This window comes from Frankliniella occidentalis, unplaced genomic scaffold (assembly GCF_000697945.3).
Source record: "Frankliniella occidentalis isolate FOCC.00 unplaced genomic scaffold, Focc_3.1 Scaffold50, whole genome shotgun sequence".
NCBI classification, from domain to species: domain Eukaryota; kingdom Metazoa; phylum Arthropoda; class Insecta; order Thysanoptera; family Thripidae; genus Frankliniella; species Frankliniella occidentalis.
In genome coordinates, this window is record NW_026267180.1 from 577,935 (window position 1) to 590,964 (window position 13,030).

Sequence of the window (13,030 nt, forward strand, 5' to 3'; positions counted from 1 at the left end):
GTCAAGAAATGTACAGTAAAAAATATATGAATTTGTGCTTGGCTGTTGAGAGAATAAAAATGGCATTCTTTGTCAAGAGAGGTGGAAAATTGTTCTAAAATTCAGGCCCGGCACATCAAAGTTGCAATTTTGTAAATCACTTATGATGTGATCTGTCTGATACAAATTTGCATTCCTCAGAACTGCATACTGAAAACATTTTTGTACAATAATAAAAACAGTTAAAGGATAGTACAGTATACTAGCTTGTACCTGCTCCTCAAAACTCTTTAAGTATAGTATCATCAGAACAGTACATACACCAAAAACGCAGTCAGCTATGTAACACAAACTTTTTGATGAATTTATGTAACAGTACGTCAACCCTCTCAGACTCTCAGATATTTCCAAACCCACAGCAAAGAGTGTGTTATCCAATAAGTTATCACAAATATTCAAATGGACTTATTTAAGAATAACATTTTCATGGGGCAAGTATTCACAGAGTATAGTTGCTCCAGACTCTTTTTTTAACTAGAAAAGGCACCTTTGGAAATCAACCGAATTCTTCGCCCACTCATCAGTCAAAAGTGACAAAAACCAACTATGAATTTTAAAATGAAGGATACAAAGTCAGTTAAGAAAATACAAGTGGAAGTTTGTATAAAAGCAGTACATGAATCGATGTGTGTGGAAATCTTACTTGAAAGGTAAGATTTATGATAGCTCCCGAAGAGGGCTGAAACATTCACTCACAATAGTCATAAATAAATCTATCCAAAAATAGTCGGACTGTGATGACTTGGATGAAAGTGGGAACAGGACTGTCACATTTATTCTCTCACATAATCAATTTTTTAAATATTTAACTGTACGTACTAATTTTTCTAAACAAATATCAACTATAAAAATTATGAGTCTAAGGTTTGAAATTTGATTGTTTCATGATAAATATCAAATTTTGGAACTAACAGGAATGCACACAAAACTGCAGAAGGCATCCAATGACTAGGAACTGGATTCCGATCTCTACATATTGTAGCATACAAAAAACATCTAGAAAAATGAAAGGCCAAAATAAATCTGTTTCATTTTTCTTGCAAATATTAGCTCTTAAGTCTTTTTAAGCCCGATGAATAACATAGGTTATGCACAACTCATAGAGATCAACACAGTGGCAGTTACACTGCAATCAGTAAGCCAATAAGAATTCATTTACATTCTTAAGCAACAGCATTAATACACAGTCTAGATCGTGAAATCAAGACTCACAATTTTCAACAAGTATTTCTTACATTGTTTTATATTGAGTTTTCTTTAATTATTAACTTCAAAACGGTTAAAATAATAAAGCCATTTAAAACATAACAAGAAACCAATCACATCTATCAAAAAAAAAGAAAGAAAAAAAACACTCCTGTATTACAGGATTTAATCCATTAGCTAAAGTGAAATAATAAAAACATTTGTCTCACAGTTCATCTAAGCTTAGACCACTGCAAAAATAAATAGAATTTTAAAGATAATAATATGCTATTGACTTTGAACCCTAGGTCAAATGGAATTGACTGTTTGATACAAAGGCTTTTCAATAAAATATGTATGGTTGATGATTGACCCGGAGGTATGATTTCTTGAGCTGCATGTAAGTTATTTAGGGTTCATTACAATTGTTTTGTTAACCAGTTGGTGGGATGATTCGACGAGTTCAGTCACTGAATTAAATAAAATCATATACAATAATACTGACAGCGCTGAAAATATGTTTGAATTCTCAGAGCTGCTCCTTACCAGAAAGGCATCTCGCTTACGTGAAGCAGTATTTTATAGACAAAAAACACAAATGTAACTTTAAAAATTTCAATACTTAAAAGCATAAGGTAAAGGTAGTTAATAGGTACTACCTTTTCTTATCTTAAACACATAAAGAAACTAAAGCTGCTTCTATGAAACATTTTACATCATGCCAGATAGTTATAGTATTCTGCATTACATATGGTATGTAACATTGTAGAGTTTAGGTTTTTGATTTGAAACACAATGTACGAACACATTGCAAAATCTTGTTCACTTAAACTGTTACTCATATACAAAAAGTGAAAAATGATTGTTACAAAACTTCTAATTTAAACACTCTCAAGCACACAATTCACACTCTTAAAAAACAAAATACTAAATAATAACACGGATTCTGATGCACCACACGGCAGTGTGTAAGTCTTTTCTCAATTTCTTAGAAGTTTACTTGAATGTAAGTACATCATTATCTTACTGGGAGTAATGAGTCAGATGACTCAACCCTGCTTAGGGGATTGATTGTGATGTTTGTGGATAGGCCCCTGCTACCTCTGTGCTTTTCTGGAATACCCAGTGAATGGCAGCAAAGCAATGCTCTTTCCTATTTTTGTTTTTAAAGTTGAAAACTATCGGTACATCTCAGGGTTTGTTTCAACTTGTGAAACTTTATCAACCACCGGTTGATACTGTACTAAAGCGTATCAGATGCCAAGCATTTTGTGACTTTATATTTCATGAAAAGAGCATTGTCTCATAATCTAGTGACTGCCAAAGGTTGTAAGCTCACAATGGCAGCTTGATCCTGCTCATTGATATTTCGATGAACAGTGGCACAACCATGGCTACTACCATGAAAATGGTAACTTAACTACAGAAATCAATAAATAAAATGATAGATATTATAACATTTCACCAGCGGAAGGCGAAAAGAAGAATGCCCGCAAAGATTAAACAGGCACAAGTTGAGATAGCAGATACCAGACACCAAATGTTGGGGAAGCCCTTTCTTTGCATTAATTTGAAAAGTTGATTCAATTAATGGCAAAGATTCACAGACAAAATTGTATCTCCTAAATGTAGTAATCCAGTCTTGTAACAGTTATGAAAAACTGAATACATAAATAGAATTATATAAAGATTTCAAAAAGATAAGGCATTGTGATATGACGTTGCACATGTCACAAATTGATGGAGAAGAAGAGAGCAAGTAAATTAAATATTCTTAAAAAACTTTTAAGACTGAATAAAGCCAGAAACGTTTTACCAATGGGTTGTCAATATTTTTCATTGAAACAGATTATCATCATGAGATCAATATGATTTGACTTTATGAATACATGCATTTGCACACTCATGACATTGTAAGTCAAATAAATCTCATTTCCCCATAAACTATGGTCGGCAAGCCAAACAGCAAATCACAATTGAAGTAATGGACAGGATGAATCATATTTGACTAAAATCCATTTGTGAATATGTAAATTTTGCTATCAGTATCTCCCTTTTAGTTAATCTAAAATGTATGAACAGATCAACTTCAAGGACAAATAGACCTAAAACTTACTACAAAACATGTAAATCTGAAAATATTTTAGTCTGAAAATATGTCCCAGTCAAAATTACAGTAGTCAATTCAATACCTAAGTGTATTGGCAAGTAAACAAAAACTGCTTAATTGCTCAAAACACTTTTCTCATAAACATTCAGCAAGTTCAAACTAGATGGCACTTTGACACCCAGTGAGAAATGAACAGTACATACATGAAATTGTGTTGATTCATGAATGAATCAAGGCAGTGAGATGATAGGTCTATGAGGATCCCACTGGGGAGGCTAGAGGCAAGACCAACTGACAATGAAGGAACCTGGCAATACCCTGCTGCTTGGTTCAGAGTTTAGTTCTGTACAAATGGAAGGCACACTGAAAGCACTGAAAAAGCAAAGAGAAATGCAAATGAGTTAGAAGTCAACTAAACAAGAAAATGGGAAATGAGAAACTAAATATTTGTTCTACCTGAAACAAGATAAATGGCGGCATCATTTTAATGATCACCTCCCAGCAGCTCCATGAGAAGGTGGAAGCTTGGTCCTTCACGCTCCTCATTCATAATTGACAGAATCTCTTTGCCAACCTGCAACAAGTTACAAAAATCTACACTGATGGAGAATGAAGGGAAGTAATATTTGCACATTACTTCAAAGTCTTAACTAAAGCTAAATGAGAATCTAATGTTCATCAATTTAGGGATTAAAACGTCTCCAAGAAATTAACATAAAGTCATTGATTTAAAAGAAAAACAATGGCATATAGAAAGTTAGATTGGTTGCAGGTAAGAAAGGTAAAGAATGGCATAAAAGAAAAGACAGATTAACATGCTCAACAACACATCATTTTAACATTTTTAATGTTCAAGAGGAATATCACAAGATTAACACCACACTCTCAGGCTCTTAGAGGCCAGGGGGTAAGGAGGCTGAATTAGATACAGAAATCTCCAGTAACACCATAGATAATTCAAAATAAGGCCCAAAATCAAATTGAGAAAATCTAATATGTTAAAGAGAGGCAAATGCATAGCATCAGTATTGTTGTTGTTGTTTTTGTTTCATTTCACAAGTGTGCCACATACAACATGCTAAGTGCTTCCACGTAAAACATATTGATGCAAAACTATCTATGACACCTTGAAAACAATGCAAGAAAACAAGAGACTACAGATACTGACCATCCTTGGAGCCGCCAGCTTAGAAGGGAGAGGGACAAAAGAAGCAAACAAAGAAAGGATAAGACTTTTGAAAGAGTAAAGCACTAAATAAAGCCTACAGCTTGCAGAAAAGATACTTTCAACTGCACCAATCTGAATGTCTATAGAAGTTATAGAAAACTAAACTAAATTGAATAAGAATATAAGAAGATAAAAAGTACAAACCACCAAAAGCAATAATATTTTTTTTCAGATACAAAGCTGGCAAACTATACAAAAAAATATGAATTTATCCTAATCTAGGTAGAAAGAAATACAGGTTTGATTTGAAGCTTGTCATATAGTAAAATCAGAAATATTGAATTGGTAATATGCATTTTCAAGCTAGACTACATGAAGCTGCTTTGTCAGAAATACACACTTGCGAATAGATTGCATTATGCAAAAGCTGCACTGACCATTTTGAAAACTCACACAATCGTCATTAGAGAAAATTATAATTCAGGTTGAAAACAAAAATCTGGTCATTAGAAGTTGATGTTCCAAAAATAAGGATCAAACAGAGCTACCTTGTGACAACATTACATCGCTCTATCGCATCTCAAACGTTGCTGCAGAGAATATTTGGAAACTTAAAACACTTACATGACTTTTGGTAGCTCTGCTTGATTCTCACTGTCAGTTCTAAAATGTCTAATGACCATATTTTCATGTTAACATGATTAAAAATTTCACTTCCAACTAACAGTATTCTTTTATGCAATTTTTCAAAATAAGACCTTCAGCTTTCCTTTTTTTTTTCCTTTTTTTTTTTTTTGAGTAGTTTGTGAAATGAAAACTCTTTGACTGATTTTAGAAGATAGATAATAACTATTGGAGTAAAATTGATCATCACAAGAAAAGAAATACAAAGCAAAAACTAAATACAAAGGTAACTCAGAATTTTATATAGCAGATGGTTAATAATTCAGACAGAGAATGAGGAGAAACTAAAACATATTTGCAGCAACTCACCTGACATGTACGTTGTAAATCTGGAATACGCAATAGAAGTTCACCAAACTTGGAAGGAATGTCAGGGTAGTGTTCCGAAGTGTATTGCTGCAGTGCTTGAAGGGCCTTTTCTTGAGAAGCTCGTACCTTTTCTGGTTCAAGAAGATCACTCACATCTACATTTGAAATAAGAAATACATACACATCAATGCAAGACTCTAAACAAGAACAGTCAGAGAGTAAAGTATTGTTCTTACCAGACGTCACAAGCACAATGACTTTCATAGCTACATATTCATATTGATCAACGCGTAGACGCCTAAGATGTTCAGTGAAATTTAACATTCGCTCAATGCAAGGTCTTAATCCTAAATCTTGTGCTTGTGCTAGGCTGATTGACTTTCCGTGGCCAACTCGAATTTCACCAGGAGTGCTCATGGAGCGGAAACAGCATGATAACAGTAGTAGCTCACACCACGCATTGAGAAGTAGGGCAATCTGATCATCAACCTAAATCCCAAAACACACACCAGAAATAGGTATTAAAAACATGTCAAAAGGCACTACCTATGCATCATTAAAATATTTTCCATACGAGTATTTACAACATAAAAAATGAAATAAAAAAGTTAGAGAACTTACAGAAATATTTTTAAAAACAGGTAAATTTTTGCACCACTTGACTATCTTGTATAATCTATCATCAGCAATCTCTGTAAGATTTGATAGATTGTTGGCCTCCACACTGCTGCTGCTACTACTGCTGCTGCTACTGCTGCTGCTGTTGGTGGCTGTTGCTGCAGGGTGGGCATTTGAACTGCTAGAACTGTAAAAACAAAACAATTACATGCAGTTGTTTGTGTATATATGTTTTCAAAGGGCAAATGTCAACCAGAGAAAAATAATGCTACCTTTTTGGGGTTGATGAATATCCTTGATGATGAGAGCTTTGAGGTCCATTCCCCATTTTATGTTGCATTTCTTGATCATTACAGAGCCAGAAACGCTCCACTTCCATTATTTCCTGAATTAGTGAAAAGAAAAATCATTGTAAAGAGAAAGTGTTCAGTATGCAAACTAAATGAAGAATACTTGGTTAAAAGTGTATCAGGAAGCTTGCCTCTAATAACTGTGGAATCGCTCTTCGAGGCGAGGAGGCAACGGTTGGTCCTCCATCAGGAACTTCTAGTTTGACCTGGAGGTCCCCCGACGAGCCATATCCTTGATACTTAGGATGAGCTGCGCCGTTACTACCACTGCTACCTCCTCCGTTGGAACTGTTGCCACCTGCGCTTCCACTGGGAGGCGTACTACTGCCGTCAGGAGGAACAAGTCCCGCTGGGAGGGTGTATGAGATCTGGTAGGTGCTGCGGCCTCCCCGCGTGCGGTCTTCCCGGATGGCCTCCAGCTTCATGCCCATGCGCAAACACTTCTCAAATCTGCATGCTGGGCACTTTTTGCGAGTTGCAATGGTGACCGGGCACGTAGAGCCCCGTAAACAGACATAGTTTTTACGGTTTTGCACTGTTCTTTTGAAGAAGCCCTTACAGCTCTCACATGAAAATATTCCATAGTGGAAACCAGAAATCTTATCCCCACAAATTGGGCATGGACTAGGAAGAAAAGTACATCGTCGTTAGATTAAAACAGCAAAAAGTCAGGAATAAAAAATTCAAAGTGCACCAACAAACCTGTTGATCAGTTGTTGTCTTGAAATCCCAGGTGCATTTAATCCAGAATGATGAACAAGATCTGCAGCCAAGGCAGACATTTTTTCATCAAGCAGAGAGCCATCTCGATCATCTGGAAATTAAAATTAAATGCTTAGTGAAATTATAGAAATTGGGAAGGTCCTCTTTCGAAGAGACGGAATGTGAGTAAAAAGAACTACCAACCCGATACACCCTGCAGTGGAGAACCATTGCCATTGAAGTCATTAGCACTGCCTCTGTTTAAAACAGGAGAAGGAAATCCAACAGCATGCATATGTCTTCCTTGAATAGGTGAGTGAGTTGGGGAGAACTGGGTTGGAGAAACTGATACTGATGAATAGCTGCAAGCAATTCAAGGAACAGTGATTTTAGTTTTATAAGTACAAAGTACTTAACAACATCAATCTAGATGAATGAATGAATAAGCAAATAAACTTAATCTTTAATTTGTAAAATTTTCTCCAAACAAACCTTTGACTATAACAACTGCTATGTTGACTGCCCCCATACTGCGAGGCATCAGAATTATTTCTCGAAAGAGATGGAGTGTAGGGGGAGGATATGCCAGATGATGGTAGACCATGACTCGAACTATGTCGCGACGTGACTGGAGATTGGGTGGGGGATGAGTAGGAATACGCCGAATGTATTGCTGAATCCGGACTTGGATTTGGCGGAACTTGCTTTGCTGCCACACCCAGTGGCCGATGAGGTAGGACAGGACTATAACAACTTCCACCACCTGGAAAAACACGAAACACAATTTAACAATGACACTTTATTATCATTATATAATGTGTTGGTCGGTAAGAAGTATAATTCATACCTAATAACTTGCCAACCAAAAGAGGTAGCTCAGTTGCACCTGAATTTAACAGGGAGGTCTGTGGACGCCCAGTACTATGAGAGCTACTGTTATTGTGTCTTTTTACATAGTCCACCTACGAACATATAAATAACGCTTCAGAAAACAAAATCTCTGAGATAATTGATAAGCTCGACACACAGTGTACAGATGTCACCTACCACATTCTGCCCAAACTTCAGAGGAAGAGGTTTGTCGTCAGACATCGAGTCGGCATTGTGCACAACTGAGACCTGCACTCCTTCCATAGATGTATCCTCTTGCATCTCCGCGTCAGATAATTCACCCTCCCAAGACATAGGCCGAACAGGCTCGTCCTTTACAAGACCGTCTTGGGAATCTTCATTTGACATCAAGTCATGTTTCTTTTTGAGGCGCATGTTCACACCACTGAAGTGAATTTTACTGACTTCAACATCGGACCCAGTGACGTCATCATCATCCTCCACCATTCTCTCAGCGCTCCCCACGAGCACACTACACTTCCCCTGCTCGGAAACTATACTGCCATTGCACGCTGGGGAGTAATATTTTATATTCTTGCCTGCAGGACAAAAACGGGCGAGTATTAATAATATGAAATAGTATGAAATATGAAATTGTATACGACCCCTTAATTTTCCCCGAAGGTGATATCGGTTAAAGGGTTGCTGTTCACTGACCGTTGGAGTCGATCGCAGGGCCGGGCCCTGGTATCGTGGTGACCGTCACGGGACCCGAGGCGACGAGGGGCAGCGCGCCCCCGGGCCCCCCCTGCCCAGTGTCCAGAGGCACTCTGGCGTCGGGAGCGGGGGACGAGGATGCCTGCTCCGGTGAAGTCTTTGGGGGGCGAGCCCCGCTCCACGGGCTCACCCCACTCATCGCAAGCTAAAAAAATCACGCAGAGAAAACTAACATGTAGGGGAAAAGTATTTGAATAAACAAAAAGATAAAGAAGAATGTAGAACAAAACCGGTCGGTTTCACGCTGAAAGAGTCTTTCGAAAAATAGGTTTATAATATAAATATTTAATTATTTAATTGGCGAAGAATTTCATTACATTAGAGGAACTGGACCTATTCCGGATTAACCCCTAATGCGGATTCCGGATAAAATAGATCTAAACTTTCTGACAGAAAATACCATCGCGACCATCGCCGATCATCCGTCGATCATCGCCTTGCTGAGCAGTCCGCGCGGACAAGTTCACCACCATTCATCGCTCAAGAGGAGGCAGAAAGCTATGGTCCAAAGTGTTTTTGCCTTCCACACGGTAAAAATAGTTTTTTGTATTTCAAGACCCGGTCTTGGAGCCAATGGCATCCAAGACCAGGTCTTGAAATAAGAAACAATTTTTACCGTGCACTGTTACTTTTTAAATAATTCAAACGGCTTTCTTTGGGAACCACTATGTATAGAGTTACATCGTGTTAGGAACCAAAAGTTGGTCACAAAGGGCAGTCCAGAGCCATAATTGCTACTTTTACTGCATTTTATGTCGAGTTAGTCATAACTACCCAAACATTACATCGATCTCTATCAATCGGCATTCCAGCTGGTCCAAGATATGCCGTTTAAAACTAATTTATTAAACTACTGAAGTGTATTCCTGATTGATTTCACAATAATTGGTTCATTTGATCCGAATTAGGTACATGCTTTATTTCGGATCCAAAATAGATTCAGTCGCTCTTTTTACTGAATCCTTCGCAAGCTTGAAAACTAAATTTACTTGTAATACGTACAAAGGCTTTATAAGCTTGCAAAGAGATTTACCCCAATATAAAAAGAAGTTGCAAGCATTTAGCAGTGTAAAAGTGTAATATTGTAAATAGTGTGAGCACTTACTTACCAGGGTAGCGGACACGGTATCATCTGGTCGGAGGGTCCGCGCGAGGACCGGCGGGGGCGGCGAGGGCGGTGGCGCCGGGGGCGGGCCCAGGGGGCGGGAACCCCATGCAGCCTGCCATGAGCGCCTCAGTCACCTGCAACACCAACACCAAACAACAATTAGAACAATCGAGGGGAATTTTAATTAACATTAGAGAGTACTAGTTTTTAAGCCCCATACTCTCCCTCTCTCATAGAGACATAGCAGACTGGATACTGAAGTGGGAATAGCCCCCTCTCTCTCTCGCGACAACAACAGGCAGAGAAAGGTGGCAAGGGATTGCAAAGACGGACGTACTTTGAACGAATCTAACGGAAAACGCGCCCCTATAGAAGATCGATTCGGGTTGATTTAACAAAAGGAACTGCACTGCGGACTGCACCGCATGCTGCATGCTGCATCACATGATGCACTGCATGCTGTACTCCGTGCTGCACTCCATGCTGCGCATGCTGCACTGCATGATGCACCTCATGGTGCATCGCATGCTGTACTGCATGCTGCATACTACATGCTGCACTGCATGATGCACCGCATGATGCACTGAATGCTGCAGTTCATGCCGCACAATGCACCGGGGGCTGCGCTCGCTGCTGTCGCGCTGCGCCGCGCTCGGTAGGGCTAAAAATAAGGAGGCAGTCGTGCGCCCCCTCCTCACCTCTACCTTCTATAGTACTAGTTCTACTACTAGCTCGGCGAGCACGCTGGTACAGACCAACACGCAGCACTGCTCTCTAGGTTACACAAACGCACAAACACGCGCGTGCACGGATGCATGCACGAAACGCGCACAAACACGCACACGAGCACACGGCAACGCGCTTTTTCTGAGCCTGCCGAGTAGCTTGCGGTATAGATTTCGAGTGATTTTACCTCTCCACGTCCGTTATTTCTTGTCCGCGGAGGCCGGGATTGGCGGACCTCTATAGGGACTTATCAAACGAACCATCGAGGGGGTGCCGGTGCCCCCCCCCCCTCCCCCCTCACCCGGGCGTCGTCCACCCTCTCACCCTCGACAAACCCATGGGCCAATGGCTCTCCTCCCCTTGGTGCGACCTTGATTCGCTTCAGAGAATGGGTAGGTCATGGATCGAGAGAGAGAGAGAAGGGGGGGGGGGCAAAAATGGGCAGCAACACCAGGAGGACGAAGTTGCCAAGTTGGGTGTTAATCGTGTGTGCACGCGCGCGTACGTCTATAGGGTACATGTGAGCATGTTTATCTCGGTTTAGTTCTTGCACATTTAAAGTAGGACGCCTCTGCGCCTCTGGTGTGCAACACGCGGACGCGTACGCACACCGCACCACCTGCAGTAGCGGCTGCTGCCGAGGCTGCTGCTCGGTTAGGCACGCTCTCGGCTCGGCCGGTACTGCTACTGCTAGTCCAGCAAAAATAAAATAAAAATAAGACAAGTAAAAAACGCCACAAAAAATTACGAGCGAAGGCAGTATCAGTGCTTTCGGCTGCTGCTCGTAAATCCCTTCCAGCCTGGAGCCTCCAGAGACCCCTCCGGCAGTGCCCAGCCACCGCGCTGGCTGCCGCTGGTGCAGGGGCCCGGGGCCGCCTAAACTGTTGGAAATGACATGTTAACAACATAAGCATTCAAGGTCAGCTATAGACTCCCGAGAGGCCTTCCAAGTCGTGCACCGGACGCGTTCAAAGAAAGTTCAAAGAAATTAATACTGCGAATTTTTAAATCCCTGCAGGGTTGCTACACAAGCCTCGACAATGAGTCAGGATCTCAGGACTGACTTTTGATTTTCCACTTCCCAATATTGTCTATGGTAATTTTATTTTTTAGCGTGTATGGCCCCGGCCCCATAAGGTGACTCTAAAGGAAGGGTGGCCCCATGGCCCCAAAAGGGTGGTCCCATACGGTGACGGTGGCCCCATAGAGTGCACCCATAGGGTGGCCCCGTGCCCAGGGCCAGTTTATGGTCGCACACAAGCAAAGCAGAGCGGAGCAAAGCCGCAAGACTGACTGCCCTTCCCAGAAGTGGCGGTGGTGGTTGCGGTGGTGGTGGTTTGGCATGAGTCACAGCGGTGCAGAGACGTGCATGACAAGCGAGTCAAACAATAACACAAACCAAAGACCCCCAAAAAACTTATCTTAAATGTTACGCATTTGTTACGCATACACTGAAAAACCAAGTGTTCAATTGACCGGAAAACACTCCTCTTCAACTAAATAGTTGACTGGATAGTAACACATCAGCCACAGTAACAATTCCAGTAAAATTACAATTTGTCCAAAATGGGCACATCGTACTGATGAGCTAACAAGGAACTTCACATAAAATACACTGTGAAAAATAGTCGTAGGTTCACGAAAGTGGTTTCTAGGATGTGTGTCGCAAATTTACTGTCAAAAGTATTTTCGTAAATTTACAATACATTTTGTATTTTCGATTTACAAAATATGTCGTAAATTTGCGATTACCCATTCTTTCTCGGATTCCAAGTCGGTACAGAGTGCTTGTAATTTTACAATTTAAAAGGGTAATTTTACAACAAACATCATGGAAAACTTTCCTGTAACTCTGACGAGAGTGATTACAAGTTGAAATTGTAAATTTACAAGCACTCTCGTATTGACTTGGAATTGATCGACAAGCAATAATGGGCTGCCGCAAATTTGCAACATATTTAGTTAAAAAAATAACAACAAATGCTGTAAATTTACGAGGGTATTTTCCACAGCATACCTGAAATCCAGCTTAAGTTGTAAAAAATACAGTGCACTTTTTCACAGTGTAGAAACAGAACGCCTCGCCACCACCTTGACCACATGGCTCAAAACTTCGCGACGCATCACGGGACGTTACGTATGTGCTGCAGCTTGCAAGCGCGCAGGCAGCCGACGCGGCGCGGCAGAGCCAGGGCAGGGCGCGGAGGTGAGGTGGGGAGGGGCGGCGGCGGCGCGCGGCGGGCGCGGCGCAGCGCAGAGGTCGGTCATTGGCCTCCACGCAGCGCCATGCCGCGGCGGCAGCAGGGCGGCAGGCCCTCCCCGCTCACGGCAGTGGGAGTGAGAAGGAGAGAGAAAGAGAGAGGGAGAGAGAGGGAGGGAGGGACGGAGGGAGGGAAGGAGGTAGAAGGAGTGTGGGGGGGGGG

At 40.9% G+C, this 13,030-nt stretch overlaps 1 protein-coding gene across 3 annotated transcripts in view; it reads right to left on the reverse strand.

Moving 5' to 3' along the window:
• Positions 1-1,125: 1,125 nt before the first annotated feature.
• Positions 1,126-13,030, reverse strand: part of LOC113207713 (nuclear hormone receptor FTZ-F1 beta) — a 41,244-nt gene continuing 29,339 nt past the window's right edge. Inside the window, exons 2-15 of one of the 3 annotated variants that reach the window (XM_052267317.1) lie at positions 9,883-10,015; positions 8,714-8,918; positions 8,213-8,595; positions 8,013-8,127; positions 7,658-7,928; positions 7,370-7,527; positions 7,166-7,277; positions 6,595-7,087; positions 6,386-6,498; positions 6,117-6,300; positions 5,732-5,984; positions 5,496-5,650; positions 3,791-3,908; positions 1,126-3,706 (exon numbers count right to left, since the gene is read on the reverse strand). In XM_052267317.1, coding sequence (XP_052123277.1) covers positions 3,819-3,908; positions 5,496-5,650; positions 5,732-5,984; positions 6,117-6,300; positions 6,386-6,498; positions 6,595-7,087; positions 7,166-7,277; positions 7,370-7,527; positions 7,658-7,928; positions 8,013-8,127; positions 8,213-8,595; positions 8,714-8,912 — 2,526 coding nt within the window. In that variant the 5' untranslated portion in view covers positions 8,913-8,918; positions 9,883-10,015 and the 3' untranslated portion in view covers positions 1,126-3,706; positions 3,791-3,818. Of the gene's footprint in view, positions 3,707-3,790; positions 3,909-4,166; positions 4,521-5,495; positions 5,651-5,731; positions 5,985-6,116; positions 6,301-6,385; positions 6,499-6,594; positions 7,088-7,165; positions 7,278-7,369; positions 7,528-7,657; positions 7,929-8,012; positions 8,128-8,212; positions 8,596-8,713; positions 8,919-9,878; positions 10,016-13,030 lie in introns of those variants that run through there. The other 2 variants (XM_052267319.1, XM_052267320.1) reach the window with 2 other exon arrangements.